At 34.6% G+C, this 20,813-nt stretch overlaps 1 protein-coding gene across 1 annotated transcript in view; it reads left to right on the top strand.

The window, feature by feature from the left end:
* The window catches only part of LOC106718282, a 93,563-nt gene that overhangs the window by 22,917 nt on the left and 49,833 nt on the right, over positions 1-20,813 (top strand). The window contains exon 2 of the mRNA XM_014512333.2: positions 1,523-2,005. Coding sequence (XP_014367819.1) covers positions 1,592-2,005 — 414 coding nt within the window. The 5' untranslated portion in view covers positions 1,523-1,591. The remainder of the gene's footprint in view (positions 1-1,522; positions 2,006-20,813) is intronic.

Below are 20,813 nucleotides of genomic sequence, written 5' to 3'. Positions count from 1 at the left end.
AACTTTATAAACTAAGTTAAGGACTAAGATTTTATAAATCGTTAAGCAACGAAGTAGAATTTGTACACGGCAGCTCTGTGAGTTTCTTCGCTCATTTTTGTGAAGCCATTCCTTACGACACCCACGGGACGACGCGCCATGATGGATTCCTTGATGACCTTACGGCGAAGAGAATTGAGAAAACTTGCAAGAAGAAAATATAATGTTCACGAAGTTGAAAATGATCCTTGTTTAACTCAAACGTAGAAGTAAATAATACCAGTGTAAAGGCGGTCCTCTAAACTATAACTATAAACCAACATGTATAGTTTTTTTTTTTATTAAACATACTGTTTTATATTATAGGAGATATTTTTTAATTCTGTTTAAAGCATGGGGAATGTTACGAAAGTTAAAGACTTTCACAGTTGATTAATTGAAAGCGCTGAAACTCGTTTAAAATGATCAAAGAACGTACTTTAAGTTTATATTAAGATTACACTTACTTCATTAGTAGGCGCAATTTTCGGATCCCGATTTTGATTAGATCTATAAACTTATACAGTAAGAAATTTTATTTTATGATCAATTATTTATTCAGATTATGTATTTTACTATCCATCTACTACTTTATAGTTGTTTGAGACAGCTTTGAATACTTCATTTCAGTTAATTCATGCCGTTACCAAAACGTCTGTGAATCTTGTAGTTTTGTTCTGTTTGGTTAAATTAGAAAATAATGAAGGCTAAAGCCTTTTCGTCACATCTTTAAAATTCACTTTGGTGCAAGGACATCTATCGATTTAGAGATCTGAATTCTACTATTGAAGACATAATGAACGCTATTTCAAATATAAAATACTCAATTAACGGCTACCCTTCTGATGAAAGGGGAACAAGGAATCCGATCTAAACCAATTCTGAAGTATTTATGCGTCTCAATTTCTGCTCCAAAAGGTCTATTTTGCTTAATGATGTTATACGTCTAGCATAATTCAGTCGGTAGTGAATAAAAGGGGCGCGGACAAGGATGCTGGACGAAAAACAACCTACGTTGCAAAAAAATCTTCGCTTAGTTGCCGCAAGTCTGGAACAAGACTCCGTGGAACCGAGCCTAGCTTTTATTGTGGCAGGTATACGAGCCTGCTATTGTTGTGTAACTCGGTGTACATTTAATGCGACTTAAGTAGCGGTTAAGTAAGTTTTTGTAGTTCTTACGAATTGGCTAGGGATGTAAGTTTCACTCGCTTGTCTACGAGTTATAAGTTAAAAGAGTTTTTAGATGGGAATTTAAGTAATATTGCACGTAAAATACATACACCGTTCCTCGGCGTCATGGCTGCTGCGGATAAATAAATTATTCACTTGTAACGAAACGAGGTGCTCATCCCAACACTAAAATGTAGTATGCTACGTCAAGATAAGGTTAAAAATTACTACTTGAAGTCGCTAACATCGTTTTCTTTACCTTAAAATTGCAATAATAGACTTAACTGGCCAACAACCTCTTTAATTCATAACTCAAAATTACCTTCTTTTTCAGGTGTGGCGTAGAGAGTCGCAAATGGGGCTGGGGCTTATTGTTTTGAGGCGCTGATGGTCGGAAGACACGATGGAGCGGCGCGAGGAGTTGCATCGGCACTGCAGCGTCGCCAAGCAGACCATCCTCACGACTCACCCCAGCGGCCTGCAGACGCGGGTCTCCGTCGAGCTCGCCAACTTCGACGCGCTCTGTCTGCACTCCGAGTGCAAGGCGAAGAAACCCATCTGGGACAGCCCGTTCCTCAACAGAAGAGGAATTCTCGGAGGTGTCTCCGGGCATTCCACCCCGGTGTTAGGTAGAAGGAGTGATGCGGTAAACGAGGGGAGGCTGTCGCAGCAATGCACGCCGGTGATGCGGCGGCGGGAGGTGGCCAGCCCAGGGGGGTCACCGCTACCAACGCGTCGCGACATGGATGACGAGGAGTGCTGCGAGGTGGACAACAGCGTCATCAGCGGCTGGCTCAAGTTCCGAGACAACAAGAGGGTGAGTCCATTTCTTTATTCAATGACTTTTTCGTGTACTTCCCTCACGTATCTTCACGTACCTTCTGAAAATAATTGAACTAAAAATCATTATACAGTCATTATTCCCTAAAAACAAACATCGCTTACATCTTCGCTTCACACGGTTCAAACGAAATTCACAACACAGTAGACATTTCAAATAACAGTCGAAAATATCAATTGGTCGTTTACTAACGTAGGAATGAAGTCTAAAAACTTGTAAGGTGACGGTGTAAACGGTATAGTTTTTGCATTTCTTTGGAACATCAGGTAAAGAAAAAACTAAAGGAGTTACGACTAGGTGTCGTCTTTGACTGGTCGGACAAAGCAAACCTGAAGAATGACTAAAATAAAATGAACTGCCTCAAACTTTGAGTACAGGGAGCCGAGGAGAGGGCTCGAGGGCGTGATGAGGGCCGGAGTGCGCCGCAACTGGGCTAAGGGCTTTCCACCTGCACTCCTTAGGGATGTCCTAGCACATCCTACCTCTTTATATCGATAAACAGACTAATTAAAATAAATCACTATTGCGGATTTTTTTTATTTTGCGGGAGTACAAATTTAACTTATACATACATCAGTAGTTATTACCTTAATTTAATATTTACTATGTAATATTTGATGAATCAAGTTCATTATAAAATCGATATGTTCTCCTTGTATTAATTCCCCTTCTTGTTCGAGCATCAAAGTAATAGGCGAAGGAGTTTTGCTTGGCTCATTGATCGCCGCAAGAATTAGGTTGCAAATAATCGTCGTCGATCGTCTGATCTCTTTTCTATCATATCAGTACCCTTCCCGTTGATGTCTCGTTTATTAAGTAGTAAACCTATTCTTTTGTTAAATTTGTATTTTAAAACATGCAATATTAACTCATCTAATATTCACGTTTATTTGTTTTATTAGAACATAAAATATCGCCGTAAATAACGCGCGTCTTTTGATTGCTTTTCTTAAACAATAAGTGGTTATTGTGAGAAAACTGTAAAAGATAGAGATATACTATCGAGGACTTTTATTTGGCACTTATAAAGATCTACAATTTTCTCATAGCTCATTTTCTTATAACCTTAACGTAACGTAATACCTAAGTCAAAAAAAGGAAAATTTTTAGGGGTTCACAAATGTGCTGTTTACTCGTGTTTATTAAACTTTAGATATAATAAATATTACCTAATTTACTCAGTGATAATGTAACCTTGTAATGGCAAAAGACTTTTTGAAATCGGTCCAGTTGTTTTTGAGTTAATACGTTACATACAAAACTACAATTTTTTTCCCTTTAATATTAGATTTGTTTATGATGACGTTAGAAAAAATATTACAAAAATAATTTGGTACGATCTAGTTAATGTTTAAATCTTTGTTAATAATAATTACATCTTTTTTGTTTACCTAGTTGGTTTCATTTTACATTTAAATTTCTAGGAACTTACCTAATTTTTCTAGTAATTTTGACTATCAATTAAGGACAAAAACATTATCTCAAACTTATCAATATTGCCAATAAAGGCGAGCGCTGACACATTCTAACAAATTGATTGTTCTGGTCACTACGAATAGTTGAAATTGCTGGACTGCTTTTTAATATATTGCATGTAAATTACGAAAAATTTTTTCTGGGAATAGACACGGCATTATTGCTCAGATATACTTTAACTAACACAATATGTAAACCAACTCATAGATCTTTTTGTTTAATTGTGAAAAGTATAAGAACAATGAATAAGAATAGTAACAGCTAAGCCAAAAAATATTATCAGAAATATGTTTGCAACACTTTCACAACTGCCACGATGACATATGATAAATGTCCATTGTTGTCCGCCAAAAAATATTGCATCATTTCGACAACTCCGCACAAGTTTAACTTTTTACATCGTCGGTAGTCGAGATGGACCAGAAGCGTCCATTGAAATATCACTACACATTTACTAAGTCCCGGGACAAATACGGGGACAATTCCCGCCATTACGGCCGAGGACGTGTTCGTTTTCCCGCGTAAATCATACGGAGGCCAATAAAGCCGGGCACTGACAAATACACGAACGCCCGCCCGCTGCGACGAAAGCCTCGGATAATGCATTGAAATGCTTGATTACAACACGAATTTCGGTAAAAAGTTACTCATTTTATGTTATACAAAGAATTATCATTATTATTCGGAATCACAAACAATCAAAAAAATACTTCTTTGAATTAAAAATATAAAATTCAATGATGAAGTGAAACTTAAAAAAACACTGTTTTATTAAAGTAAACCTACCTAAATCTACGCGTATGAAGAAATAACATCTATTAATTTTATTTGTCATTTATTAAAAAAATAAAGCTTACCAGTAGTTATAAGTCAATTAAATTAAAACTCCTCAAAGCGAGGCGGCACTGAGAGGCTATCATTAACGAAGGCGAAGTTCCGATACCAGGGAATTTGCCGATGCCACTTGCAAAGTATTGCTGTCCTACGAAAGACTATTAGTCTAATAGAAATTATTTTCATGTTTTCTATTAAAATTAAAATAAACTTTCTTATAATACTTTGAATCATTTAAACTTTATACATGGATATTTGTAACAACCTTTTGTTTATGAATATCTTATTAATAATATAAATGCGAAGGTTTGGATGGATGTTTGTTAGAAGGTATCTTCAGACATTTGGCATGGATATGGAACATAGTCTGGAAAACCACATAGGCTACAAATTAAGTTTTATTTTATTTCGCGTCAGAGGAGTCGCGGGCGTCAGCTAGTTAAAAAAATTAATTTTTACATGAAAATTAATTTTACTAATTCTACTAGTATTATAAATGTGAATGTTTAGATGTATGGATGGATGGTTGTATGGATGTTTGCTAATAGGTATCTCCAGACAATTAAACTAATATCACTAAAATTTGGCATATATGTAGAACATAGTTTGGTAGAATACGTAGGTTACTAATTAAGTTTTGTTTTAAATCCTGCGTTGACGGAGTTGCGGGCGACAACTAGTGTTTCAAAAAAATGTATAAGAATGGAGATATAGTCAACTGGTAGATTAAATCTAATTTTACATATCGTAGCCACAGCTATAGAATGACTCAAATCAACCGTAAAAATATTATCCAATAATTTTCCGGAGCGTAAAGCTAAAAAGGAAGAAATTTCAAGTGGCGGAATTTCAAAGGTCCTCTGAATTAATCAAGTTTAGCGTCGTTTAGGCAGAATTTTCTCTTCTAATGAGGTCCCTTACAAAAGTACCATTCATAAAGTTTTACATAATGTTATCAAATTTCTAGGAAAAGATTTTATATAATTTCTATATGGCTAAACTCTGTAATATGCTCGGAAATATCATGTTACCGAAGATAGTAGATATTTATTTTAACTTAAATAGTAAATTAGTTAGTATTGACTTATAAAACTTACATTACATGAAATCACACAGCTGACGACACAGTTTTTTAACAATGTTCAGAAAAGATTACATCATAAAATAATACATTTTCTATCTACTACGGCGTAGCGTGCTTGTTAACTGTACTAGACAGTCTCGTAGGCGGACGACCAGACTCGAGTGTCGTGTGGGCGAGTGTGCAGTTGTCGCAATCAATTAATGTGAAGAAATTATAAATAACTTGCGTTGTAGGTTATTAATTTTGATTTGTATTATCTGTGACAACAAAGATCACTTAACAAAATTACAACCTGAGCCAGAAATTAAAAAATCACGTCAAAAATCGTCAATTTCACGCTATTAATACAGCGTACAATCGATTTGCGATGTGAAAAATAAATCAACGCTCTAAAATTCTATAGAATATTCGAATAGTTAGCTATGGTTATCGATTCGAATAGTTTATGCTTTGTCTATGGTGTGATTATAATAAAAGCAGTTTCACACGTCCCACTCGGGAACATGCCAGCGTTCGTGTGTCCTCAGAGTTTTAATTAAAAAGTTATTTTTCTATCAGAGCCTTGATGCATCGCTCATTGTGAACAACTTGCTAAAGTGTGAATTTACTTTTTTGTCGTTATATGAAAATATTTACAGACGTTGTTAACACGATATCGTACAAGTGAATTCTTTAGATAATTGTAAAGCAATAAGGAGCGGATCAACTGTTTACCGAAAAGCGGTGTATTTTGTAAGATGTAGCGTTTGATTTTTACTGGAAATGAAATATCAACAGATACTATTTTTTAAATTAATTATATCACTTTTCTTTAGAATGCCATTTATCTGATAGACATAAGTTATACACATAACGTTACGTCCGCACCGATTGTCTCGGAGCCTACCATAAGTTAGGGATGACTAGGCCTTAGTCAACGTGTCTGATTCAATACGGGTTGGTTGACTTCATACCGTATCTCTAAGATTTTTTCGTAGATATATTCAGGTTACATTATGATGTTTGGTTTCACCGGAAAAAATCGAATAAATGGACATATGCAATTTGAAAATCGAAAACATAGTGATACATGGTGAGGATTGAACCGGTACCTGCAGATTGCAAGTCAAGCGCTTAACACCTGAGTCACCTACACTCTCCTAAGTTGTATAATAATTAAACTACCACGATTCAACTTGATGTTATGTGCTGATGAGTTGGTGGTACGCATTAGCTTATTTAATTTGAAAAATTCGTTTAGAATCGCCAATTCTTATGCCTTGATGTCTAAATATTTGGTCTAAGCAACGAATTTTTATGTCTTCTTTGGGAACGTCTTACTCCACGGCATCGCCGGAATGTCCCATCGCCCGCCGCAAAATAACGACCGCGCCGGTAAACGAATTCTATTTTTTTCGTTCACCTTTATTATTAGACGATTAAACGCTCGAGTTTTCAGGTAACAGATCATAAATATATAAGTTTATAAGACTTTTGGAACAAATGTTTGTGAATAGAAATTGAGTATCGTGATCTAGTGAGAAGTTTCTTTTTATTACGAATAAGTACCTGTTGTTTAATTTTCTGACTAGTAATATTTATAATAATTATTCAAAAAACTTCACACAACTGCTATAGTAATTTAACTTCAGAAATAATGACGTCAATTTTATTGAACACGCGTAACTGTAAACCTTGTTCATAATATAAATTGTCATATCAATCAATAGCTAATTGCGTCGACCATTATAAACTGCCGCATTAGTTAGGTCAGAATGTATGCAATTTACACAATGTAATGACCTATGATCAAATAAAAAGTGAAGTGGTAACTTTTTTTTTAGTTATAAAAATTAATTTTAATCGTTAACTCCATTTTGTCATTGTTAACTTTTTGTAAAAAATGTGTAAATAAATCAGATGCTAACTATTTCAATTTTTTTTTTAAATTTAATTAGGATTCAAGGCAATTCTTTGGTGATTGTTTTAAATCAGAGAGAATGTAGCGCGCGTAGCCCCGCGCTCTGTCAACGTCGTCTCTCAACTCCACTCAATATATCTACGGCCGCCATCTTGGATTAGGGTTGAACGATAATATGTATTGTATTTTAAATACTTCATTATTTTTTTGAAAAGCCGGAGATCTAATACGATTAAATTCTCTTAAAATTTAAATAGACGTAAGTTATAAGTACATGCGTAATTCTATACTTATTGTTAAGCTCGATACTCAAGATTAGTCATTTCACTGAAGGTGAGGCTTTACGTGTGAGGGCTACAAAATAAAGTTCGAAAAAGGGAAAGAGTATTATACATTATATAACTAAATTAAAAAGTTTAATATTAGTACAAAAAGTCTTGTAAAGTTTATAGATTAAAAAAATTAAATAATAAAAATTGAACTATATTTTTTGATAGCCCTAATGCTAAATTGAAGTGCAAAGTGAAAATTGGTCTGGCATTTCACTTTTTAGTGTATCATTGGGCACGGTAGAGCTCAAAGAGCTCCGCTATACAGTTGCCAGGATCGTGTCATTTGTGTTTCATTCTTTTATTTTACAATGGATATTGACTACTTGTTGACAGCTCGCGAATAGCTTTGTCAATGTTTTTTGATAAAAAAATATATTTTTTATTTCTATTCAAGGATCCCAATGATAAATTGATTTTGATTCATTTAATTCGCAAACGAGCGGCGACGTTTCGTCAACACAGATTCTATAAAACAAAACACTAGCCTATAATACCCCCGCATACATCACCTTCCCCTCCAAGTACCGTCAAAATCGTTGCAATCATACCGGAGATTACCCGGAACAGAAGCAGCTATGAAGACAGATATACAGACAGACGGAGAAAAATAAAAAAGTAGGTTTTTCATAATCAGCTACGCGAAAACATAATGTGTACAAATATAATATATTTTTTTCGATATTACATACAGACACTCTGATGACACACTCTGACACAGAAATTTTGTTAACCTATTTTAGGTTTTGATCTATAAAATAAAGGAAATCAAAGAATTTGGTACCTTGTTAGTTTTCTTTGAATCTCTATTTTTGTTTAAAGTTTACGATTACTTATACATCGAGATTTCATTATTTATTACGACATCGATATACACTTATCGTAACATTACGTTTCAAAACCAAAACGCTTTTAACAGAGAATCGTAAGCTTCGTCATTTATAGAAGAGGAATAACTAGGTTCATTACAAATTGTACTCTATGGCGTATTGATAAAGTTTAAAATGGCAGTTAAATAATATAACAATGTCGGTGAATGATACAACTTAACAAATGAATTATTTATTCAGGAAAGGAATTAACATATCAAGTTTATACAGTTAGCGTCAAACCGAATCTTCTAACTCTGGTCTAATAGGAGAAGGTATTTTGTACAAGTTTTTGAAAAAGGAACGGGAATGGAGTACTTTAATGTACTAATGTAATAAAATAAATGACTAAAGATTCTAACAAAACCCTTGTACACCTTGTAAAGCCTTGAAAAAAATTCTAGTGATACAACGTTTGAAGTTAAGTACTACAATCGTAGCCTCGTAGATATTCGTAGCTCCCGTAGCGGCTGCACAGGGTGGTAATCCCGCGCTCTCTCTGCGGTTTGCACAAATTGAAATTTGCTGTTGTCTGTGAGATCCTTCTTAACACGCTCTGTACTCCTTTTGTATGTCATTACTCTCCACTCTCTAGAGTGTAAATTGTGTACATTTTGGCTACCAGGGTTTTCTGTTTTTGTGATTGCTTTGAAGTATCATATACTTGTAAATTTGTATACATGTACATACATAGTCATGACCCGTTTAACTAAAGCAAATGTTTGATCAAAGGTTTCTTCAAAAAACATGTCACGTATTATTTAAAAGAGATTGTAAATCGTTATTTTAACGGACATATTAAATGTAAATATTTACAATTATTATTTTTATAAATAACATTACTTAATTCTTAGTTCGTTTTCGCTCTAAATTAACTTTCTTTATTAGATAAAGTAATCCATCAGGTCATTAATATAACCTACGTCACGTGTTCGGGGAGGTGACGGCCTCGCCACGTAAAATAATATCCGATATCCGGCGTGTAGCGAAGGCATAACTCACGGCACTGTGCCACACCGCACCGCACCACACCGCACCGTACCGCACCGCGGCGCACTGCTCTGTGCCGCCCGTGTGTAATTACCTTTACAATAAATCCCGGCGATTGTTTGTTTGGGCACAGATTGATGTGATTTTTGAACGCTTGTTAAATAAGTTTGATCGATGTTTGACATACTACATATAACATACTATAACCTGCGTTAGGAGAATATGTGAATATTAAAGTTATTTTGGCTATATTTTTGAACTTAAATTCTGTACAACTTTTTTTAAACGGCAATCAACTAATAAAACGTTAAAGTATACCATTAACGGTTTTAATTTTAATTAAAAAAAAGACAGCTATCGAAACTATCCAGTTTATTCTTTGAACTTATGGGTCTGAGATAGTTTCACACAGTCAAGGTCATTTGTCTACGATGTTTTCACAACGAATTACGCTATTTTCACCACAAAAGAAATAAGGAAAAATTCCCCGAACTATTTAGCAGCAATTAAGGGAATTAGAAAAGAAATTGACGCTCACATTAACTGTCTCAGCTGGTGGTTTGTCCCTCTACTGGTAGCTATTACTCAAGGCTCAGGTAAGATCACTAGCAGATCAGCGGCGGCTGTCAATGCGTTGACTAAGTTATTATTTTAGAATTTGTTTTCCAACGTTGTTATATGAATCTTGCTTAGAATTTCATTGAGTGAAAGATTTATGTGATTTACAAGATAGATTCCATTAGATGGGCGCGGAGCGATTTCTTCATATAAATGTAAATGCTACACTACGGGGTGTGGAATTACGAACGGAATCACAATGCTCTTTGATTTCAACGCTGCGGGAGAGAAAAGAGGAATTTTTATCGTCTTTTTATCTGATGCCATCGATTGTGCATTCGTAATTCATTTGCTGTTTCCTTCGTATGCGGAGACATTTCTATGCACGAATTAATCCTTCTATTTTTTTAATTACGTAGATTTTGTGTTGGAATAGGATTTGTAGATTGTATTGGTAGATTAAAATCTTAATAGCGTAGTGAGTCGTTTATGAATTTTTATATTAACCGTCTCACAACACAGTTTTTTTACAGTTAGTGTATAACTATCAAGCCCAACTGGGTTAAAACATAAAAGTAAGCCTTGCAAAAATATAAAAAAAAACCAAAACCAATCTAACCAGTTCTGGCGTAAATTATGTAAAACCGTATGCTTAATTTTTATGACAGTTTACAAGTTAAAGCTAATTTGTGATAAGCGAATCGCCTCAGCCGCTTCGTATGTAGGATACCTAATAATTTACTAACGATTGCACCAAGTTGTGAATGACTATTCAATTGTTCGTCATCAAACGTTCAAACAAACACAATGAAAATATAATCCGACAGTTAAAACGAAACGAGTGTATAATTTCGGCGTGTGTATAATTTGAGCGTCGGTGGCTCAGGGGTTAAGCACTTGACTTGCAATCTGCAGGTCCTGGGTTCGAATCCCGCCATGTACCAATGTGTTTTTCGATTTTCGATTTACATATGTACATTTATCCGACGTTCTTACGGTGAAGGAAAACATCGTGATGCAACCTGCACATATCTGAGAAGAAATTCAATGATATGTGTGAAGTCAACCAACCCGCACTTGGCCAGCGTGGTTGACTATGGCCTAGTCACCCCTAACTTGGGGTAGGCTCCGAGCCCCTCGGTGGGGACGTATAGTGAGCTGATGATGAGTGTATAATTTGTGCGTTCGCGTGCTTAGAAAACATGTTTAAACGATAATTTAATATTTTCTCATGAATATTGAGCCCACGGAGTGTTACAGGCGAGTGGGGGGGAGAGTGTAATTTTCGCCAAATTTCCGAAGCAGCGCCGCCTAATGTATTCAAATTGCCGGCCATTCCGAACACACGGCAACATAATCAAGCTCTGACTTCTTATAGAATCGACCTCAAGTTAGTACTACGATGTCATAAGGATTTGAATTAAATTGGTTACTAAGTAGATGTCATTTTTTGATCTTTTTACAGACATATCTTTTTATAGACATAGGGAATTATTGCTTCATTTGTTTGACATTAAAATGACTGTCACGTAACAGTTGTGACCAAAATATAGAGGGTGACATTGTGGCTACAACAAAGGCCTCTAAGTGGTAATAGCCTCGTCAGATCCATTCAAAGACTCTTATTAAAAACTAGTAATTTCAATCAAGCGGCGATTATTTCCACTATCCAACCCCGAATAGGAATAATCCGTCCCCTTCTTCGACTCCTAATGACAATTTAGAAAGCATAGGGTCCGATATTACTTTGGTAAATTACTTTTCTGTGAGCCTCGAAATAGCGGCTTTTTGTAAATTTAAATGAATTTTAAATTATAAACAAAATTAGATAACAACGAATCCATTGTTATTATGTGCCTTTGTGAATATTATTGATATATGTTTAGTTCAATGGAATCATATAAATCGAAATGTATATTACTCTAATCCTTATATACCGCATATATTATGTAATCTATATCTATATATATAAAAGAAAGTCGTGTTAGTTACACTATTTATAACTCAAGAACGGCTGAATCGATTTGACTGAAAATTGATGGGGAGGTAGCTTAGAACTAGGAAACGGACATAGGAACTTTTTTATCTTGTGTGCATTTTTTTTATTCCGCGCGGATGGAGTCGCGGGTAAAAGCTAGTATCTTATTTTTTATTTTTTTATTTATTTAAGCAGTACATAAAATTTGATAACAAAAAAATAATTTCGCCAAACTGCAAGAGCAGTTTATTGGCGAAAAACTGCACCCAAAATCCTTACAATACACTAATACTTATTACTACAAATGAGACGCTAAAATTTAAAATATAAATATAAATTAAGCTACAAATGAAACAATTACCTACTCGGTAGCGTAGGTATCTAGTAACAGCGCTTTGAATTTTTTCTTATCGCTGCCTTTTTTCAGGCTATCTTCTTGAAGTTCATATGCATTAAATAATCGCGGCACCAGATATCTACGCGTCCGTTCTCCATAATAGTTTTGCGCACATGGTTCATCAAACACATTACGGGCTGACTTTCTTAGACTACCATACACATACTTTTTATCGAGAAAGTAATTTTTACTACATTGCTCAGTTGCCAACAAATATTTGATTTTTTCTATAACTGGTAGAATACCACTGAGCTTAAACAATAACTTGTAATCACCTCTCTGTTTACATTTCTTTTTACTTTCTTTATCAACTAATAGTTTAATAAATCTTAGTTGTAGATGTTCTATTCTATCTATGTAGGTTCGGAATGTGCGTCCATAAGCAGATAGACCGTAGCTAATTACTGAGTCGGCAAGAGCATGGTACAGCATACGTAAAGTGCATTTATCAACTACATTTTTAAGATATACGAATTTATATAAAATACATCTTAATTTATTACACACTAATTCTGTATGCAACTTCCAATTAAATGTAGTATCAATAGTTAACCCTAAATATTTATATTTATCAACAAATTCAATTGGTTTTTTTTTTTTTTTTTTTTTTTTTTTTTTATGGGCGGCGCCATGCCGACCTCTCGTTCCCCCTAACATATTTTTGGGTCAGGGACCTGGGGTGCGGTTATACACTTTCATAAAATCTTAAATCTAATATCACAATATTATTGCTATGTCTAGGTTAAAAAAATAATACATTAAATAAAATATTAAAACTATGTACAATTGGACAATAAAAACAATTACAATTAAAACTAGTTTAAAATTACAATAATAATTTTCAAATTTCAAATATAATTAAAAATAAATTTAAAAGGATAAAAAGTTAAAAAGCAATAAAAACAATAAATATCAATAAATAGTTAAAATCAATAAATTATTTCACCTACACCCTATTCCTTTTTATGGCCGTGAGGGCCGACTCCTTACAATATTCTAAAAACGTTTCTCTTTTCTCTTTATTTCTTATTAGACTGCATAAGTTGTCGATCTTAATTTTTTCTTTTAATTTGATTTCAGAGTCGGCCCTCCTTGCAATTCAATTGGTTTGCAGTTATAATTACATATTATGCTTTCTGTTTTGTGCAAACACTCGTACGAATGACCTATAATGTTTATGGACGCCCTCGGCTTATTTAAATATGGTGATTGGAGCAACATACATTTTGTCTTTTGTATATTTATTATAATTCCGTTATCGTGAGACCATTTAATGACATTAACCAAGTCCGATTGCATTTTACTCTCAATAACTGTAATATCCCGGTCTGCGTACATCATGCACGTATCATCAGCGTACATATAGGTCTTGCAGTGTTTAATTACATTCACCATGCTGTTTACGTGCATAATGTAGCCTATGGGGGCAAACACCGATCCAGTAGGAACTCCAGAGCTTATAATTTCCTCCTCCCCGATAGTATCTTTTATCTTTGTACATAATGTTCTATTGCTCAGATACTGTTTGAACCATTGACTAACTGGCCCTCGAATTCCGCACTCGTCCATAGCAGTGAGCAGCTGCTCATGATCCAGAGTGTCGAAAGCTTTCTTAAAATCTATAAATAAAAGGACTACATACATTCTACTATCTAGGCTTTCATTAATGTCGTCTGTAAAACGCGCGAGGACCGAGGACGTGCTACGCGATTTTCGAAATCCGTGTTGTTTGTCTGTAATTATGCTATTTTTTTCAAGAAAATTACTTAATCTTAGCACTATCGCCTTCTCAACAATCTTATTTATAGCTGGCAATATTGCAATCGGTCTGTAGTTGGAATAGTCACAATGATCTCCTTGTTTATAAATTGGGCGGATAATAGCCTTTTTTAGAATGTCTGGATATAAGCCTGTTCTGATACTTAAATTTACAAATTTTGCCAATATTGGACTTAATTTATCTTTAATAAGTAATAGGTCTTGAGGTCTTATTCCATCCAAGCCAGGCGACTTTTTACTGCTAAGGCGCGCGATAATCGTTTTAATTTCGTTTGCGGTAACATTTCTAAAATAAAAAGTCGTATCACTTGGTATTACATAGGACTCACGATTGAGTAACTTAACATTACATTGGTGTTTTATGTTTACAATTTCTTTCGTAAAAGTTTCTGAAAATTTTGTACAAATGTCATTTAAGCTATTTGTCTTGCCCAAATATTTAGTAACAACATCGTCAAGACTCGTTTGTTTATTTCCCAACCAGCAATTAATAACCTCCCATACCTTCCTTATATCCCCATTACAGTCTTTTAATTCCTGTTTCCTATATTTATTTTTAGCTTTATTTATTAGTTTATTAGTCTGATTTCTATGTTTTGTATACTCTAATCTATAAGTACTTTTTTTGGGATTAGATTTCCACCTTCTGAATAATTCATCCCTCCTATCTATCATAATTTTGATCTTTTTATTTATCCACGGCTGCATTACCCGTTTTTTTGGAATAGAATTCTTCAAAATTTTTGCTTTATCATAAATAACTTTAAAAACATTACTTAACTGTTCGTATATTAACAAAGGACATTCCAATGTTAAGAAAGAGTCCCAGTCGACCAGTTCCAATTCGCGCTTAATTATTTTATTATTCAATGAGAAAGATTTATTATTGCTGATTGGTAAACTTACATCGTCCGAGCCGTTCGGTTGCTTAGCAATACTCACCCCCACCACATAGTGATCCGACAGTTTGCAGGTGAACATGTGAGACGCAAGACGACGACAGCGCACTCGCACCCATACATGATCTATGCATGACGTCGCGAGCCGGCCGCCCCGCACTTCCTCCCGCGTACATTCATTGATGACGCTTCGCATTCCGCAGCTATACAATACGTTTTTATATTTCTCGCTCGTTGCGTTTGCTACGAATAAATTAATGTTCATATCACCTATAATGATAACGTCCTCTCTTTCAGGGATCTTCTTAAGCAATGAAAGTAATTCTTGTATAAAACGTAGATTGTTCGTATTAGGTGGCTTGTATACGGAGATTATATGAAGGGTGTATCCTGAGCTGTATAGATAACTATGTAATACTTCCGATGCGACACTTTTCGTGTTTACTGTTTGCAAGCGCAACTCATTCTTCGAATACACTAACAGGCCTCCTCCGCGGCGGTTTTCTCTCGTAAATGCGCTCATATCGTAACCGTCAATGTGATACAGCGATAATTCTGCTTGTTTAATGTTAATTTCACTTAAAATTAAAATGTCTATGCTGAAATCAGTGCTCTGCAACAATACAAGTAGCTCATCAAACTTTTTTCTTAAGGAACGAATATTCAAATGTATTATTTTAAAGTATGTTGATGATGTTTTTAGGTTTTTACTCCATTCATTGATATCTATAAATTTTTTATAATTATATGTATCCTCAATATGTGACAAAATATCTTCCATATTATCGTTTTGAGAGTTCAAACAACAAGTTATAATTTATTTATTTTGTGGTGCCGCCGTGTGTGTTATTGAAACACATACTATTGATATCGGCGTCTGAGCGGATCCAGCAGATTTTAGAGTTGTCGTCTTTTTTTGCCAAAATTTTAAGATTTTGTGGCCATATATGTTTGTATACATCTTTTAGCATTTTTTTCGCATTCCATAATAATTGTCGCGTATTTTTAGGAAGATTTTCGTTTATATATACCCTCTTGGTATTATTGTTTCCGATAATATCTTTGTTTATAATGAGAGTTTTTCTACAAGCAATCCATTCATCTCTTGCTGATTTGGAGCGTAAGGTCACGACGATCGGCCTCGGCCGACCTTCATCTTTCTTTTCTCGTCCTACCCTCTTTGCTTCTTCTATTTGGTTCATGTTTAGATTTAATTTCTGTGCAATCTTTTCAACTATTTTTTTCGTATTTTCGTTCTCCGACTCGTCTAGGCATGCTATTTCAATATTTTTTTCAACTTCTTTTTGTTCCAAAGTAAAAATTCGTTCCTGCAGCGACTCATTACACTTTTGTAAATACTTATTTGTATTTTCCAGTGAATTCATCTTCCTTTCAGCAGTTTCCTTAAAGTTCAGCATCATTTGATACTGTTCAGCGTAGAAGTCGACAGCTTCAGTTAGTTCATCAATTTTCTTTTTTGTTTCATAAATAATTTCGAGTTTGCTGTTCACCTCAGCCAACAACGATTCGACAGTGGCTTTTCCCGTATCTATATTTATTTTAGGTGCTTGCACACTAGATACTTGATGGAGACATGCTTCGCACAGCTGGGTTTTTTGGAACTCCTTTGAGACACATTTTTTATGGTAAACAGAGTCACACAAACCCTTGCACTTAATCACGTCATCTTTCGTTAAGGAAAGGAATAATTTGCACTTTTTGCACTGAACCATTCTCGTCGAACACCTCTTAAACGAATAAACGATTAATGTATTTTCTATAAAATTTAGTACGTCCGTACGCTGGGTGCGCGCGCGCGGTATTATAAAATAGTGATTCACATTCGATGCATTCAAGAACAACAATCACCTCTATGATATCACTATACCGAATTGAGTTGTAACAATTTTTTTGTAGGATGCGAATTGAATCCAAATATTTTTATGATACATTTTGGAATTCGAATGAAATAAATTCTACGAATGTTTAGTTAAATAATATTTGTAAACAAAAAATTTTTAAAATTATACTGTTTCTAAATTATAAAATAGTTTTATTTCTCACTATTATGAGGTAATATAATATTAACACTATTAAAAAAACCATAATATACACCATAGATATAAAGTGACATCATAAAAATAGTGATTATTTTTAAATACAGTGTATGTGCAATTAACACGTTTAAAGGAAGAACTAAAAAACTTGCATTAACATTCTGTTGACATAACTTTAGAAAGTTTCTTAATAATTTCAATGTATTAAACTCTTTGTTCAAAGTTAGACTGGATGTAAAGTTCATTATAAAGTCGTTACTTGAACAAGTGCCACTGACGATGACATAATTAAAGGCTGTCAGAGGAGAGCAGCTTCTTTCTATCGACGAGATTAGAGACTTGTCAATGAATAGAACGCTTTGAATGAAAACTTGTTACGGTGACTGTACAAAAGACTTTAGTGTTTTATTTATTTTATAGCTTTTGCCTGTGACTTCGTTCGCATAGAATTAAAAAAAAAAAAACAGGAAAATGAGTAATTTGAGACTGTGTTCTTTATCTGTGCCAAATTTTAAAAAGATATGTAGAACAATTGCAGTTATCGAGTTAATATATGAATCAAACGTATCAAAAGAGAATCGTACACATTTCCGGGATAATAGGTAACCTATGTATTCTTCCAGACTGTGTTCTACATCTGGGACAAAATACATCGAGATCTGTAAAGTATTAACAAACATCCATCCATCCAAACTTGCGCAATTATAATATTAGTAAGAACAAAAGTAAAATAAGGAAAGAGATTAGATATATATAAAATCTTTGCATTACAAATAATTTTACAAATATATTGATTGCGGCGTTTTGCATAGGATAATAGTTAACGTCAGCGAATCGGACATTTAATCGATTATTTGGTTAATCGAGTGGCAAGTCTAAAGTCAAACTATTCCCATTTAAAGTTTAGACGCGCCCATGGCAGCGCGCGTCCTGCGGCCGGCGACCGCTTGCTGCTGCTGAGTTATTGTTGCTTACTAAATGTGACGAACATGTTATCTAGTATAAACAAAATATATCTAGGTAAAAATTAATGCAGTGCAGCATTAAAGAATTAAAGTTTATACAGGACGATAGTAAAATATGAAAGGTGAAAGATTTAATTTCTTAATATGTAGGTTATTTTTTGTAAATAAACTTTTGCATATAAGTAAAGGAGCAATATGCTTCTACTATAATTGTTATCGTGTGACGAACTCTTAAATATAGAAACAGTAATACGGCTTTAAAGTACAAAATGTTATATTTTACACACGAACATAATTGTAAGAACTTTAGAAGTCGTACAGTACATCCCTTGCAGACTAGGTAATGCGGAAAGGAAGTCTTTTTCAAACAAAAGAAGAAAAAAAAAACACTTTCGAGTTTCAACGCGGCGACAATCCCAACTAGTGATGCAACGGATGTCTGTTTCCGTTTCCGCAAGTGCGGAAGTTCCGCACCCTTTTCAACATCCGTTTCTGTTTCTGTTTCCGCAACTTTTATAACGGAGATAAAACGGAACTTTACGACACCTGAGAGATCAAAATGCGCGGCGCGAGACGCGCAGTCCGCGCGCGGCCTTTCGGCACTTGTCGCATTTGTTTGTTTACGTACTTTTTCGTGAATTTAAGCGCGTAATATTTTCTGCTGCTGTTTGAAACGATCAGCTTCTCTTGCTGGAGTTGACTGTCTAGTTGTTGTCCATATAAAATTTGGCAACTGGCAAAATGTGACTATTTCATACTTACGAGTTATTAAATGTGCTTTTGAATAAGTGATAACCATGCAATATATCATCATCATTATTATCATCAGCTCACTATACATCCCCACTGAGGGGCTCGAAGCCTACCCCAAATTAGGGGTGATTAGGCCATAGTCAACCACACAGGCCCAGAGCGGGTTGACTTCACATATTATCATTGAATTTTTTCTCAGATATGTGCAGGCAGCATCACTATGTTTTCCTTCATCGTAAGAACGTCGGATAAATGTACATATCTAAATCGAAAAACACATTGGTACATGGCGGTATTCGAACCCAGGACCTGCAGATTGCAAGTCAAGTGCCACGAGCCACCGACGCCTAATAATTATATCTTTTTCTAATCTAGATTTGGTGTATTTGATACTTAGCACATTCACTGTTTACAAAATAAAAAAGGTAACAGCTGGGAGCCAAAACTTTTTATGGTGAATTTTTATTTAGTATCTGGGAATGTTTGAACATATAGATAAATTAATAATGTTATTATAATTATTTAAAAAAAAACACATTTTTTGCATTTGAGCACTAGGGATCATCATTTTGAGCGCTAGGGATGACAATGGTTTAGTTCACTAATATGTAGATATTTGTTCCACTATTGCATGCATTTCTATGTACTAATATGTTACAAGATTTTGACAAAGTCAAGTTTTTCATCAAATTCCAGAATATTGAGTAAAACATGTAAGGATACTAATCAAAACCAGCTTTTATCTTCTCGGTTCAAGATCTTGTAACATTTCATACACACCCACACATACACACATGTGTCATAGCATTGTCACTACATTATTCCCACAACAAGAAGAGCTGGACTACGAAATACCCGCAAACGCTGCCGAAGTCCCTGCAATCACGAACGAGGAATTCGTAGGCGCATACAACGCAATAAAGAATAAGAAGGCGCCGGGTATGGATCGCATCCCTAACGTAGCTCTGAAGGCGGCAATGAAGGGAGAGCAAAATGGGTTTCAGGAGGTATTTAACAGTGGTCAGCAGTGAATGTATTAATAAAAAAATGTATTTGTTGTTTGTCAACACGAGTGGTTGGCGAACATTAATTTTTAAATAGTGTAATTTTGTTTCCTGAAAATAAATAAAAAAACACGTATTTTAACTTATTGCAGAACAGTAAAAATACATACATTGAAGGCTAAAGGACACCGATATCCAATGCCTTAAAAAATTATAAACGAATACAAACTGATTTTACAAAAAAAAAATTTTATAAATGTTTTTTTTATTTTTTACACTTCTGTTTCCGCATCCGTTTCCGTTTCCGTTTCTGCTAAAATTTATTTTTGACATCTGTTTCCGTTTCTGGTTCCGGTAAGACACTTCCGTTGCATCACTAATCCCAACCACTCAGCCGACTTAATTGCGAGTGGTAACACACAGGGAGGCGCACTTGTACACACGCAAAAATACATACCGGTTTTAAAACGAAGCGACTAAAAGACGCCGCGTTTAAAAGCCGTCACGATTAATAATATGAAAAAACTTCTATAGTTTGTTTTCCATATTTGGTATGAAACTAATTCGTCTATTCGATAAGACTGCAAATTAAGAGACCTAAATAAACCTTAGAATAATTAGAAATCAATGATTATCGAATCCATTATTACTGCATACTTTGGTATTGCGAGCAATTTTTTTTATCACATAAATTGTCTTTATCCCATACAGAGTTATGTGTTAATTGTTTGAAATATCTATCAAAAATTTAAATGTTTGTAAAGTTGAAACGCTCGTTTGTCTCACACAGTACCCTACACGGATGTATCTCTGGAGTGACGCCACTCGATTTTAGCGGCCTCATTACTTCGCTTATTTTGGTCAATGTAACGTAAATACAGCTATGTTTAACCACGTTCGAATTAGTCTGAT

Source organism: Papilio machaon, chromosome 15 (assembly GCF_912999745.1).
Source record: "Papilio machaon chromosome 15, ilPapMach1.1, whole genome shotgun sequence".
In the NCBI taxonomy this organism is placed as follows: Eukaryota; Metazoa; Arthropoda; class Insecta; order Lepidoptera; family Papilionidae; genus Papilio; species Papilio machaon.
This window is presented reverse-complemented; position numbering and strand designations above follow the sequence as displayed.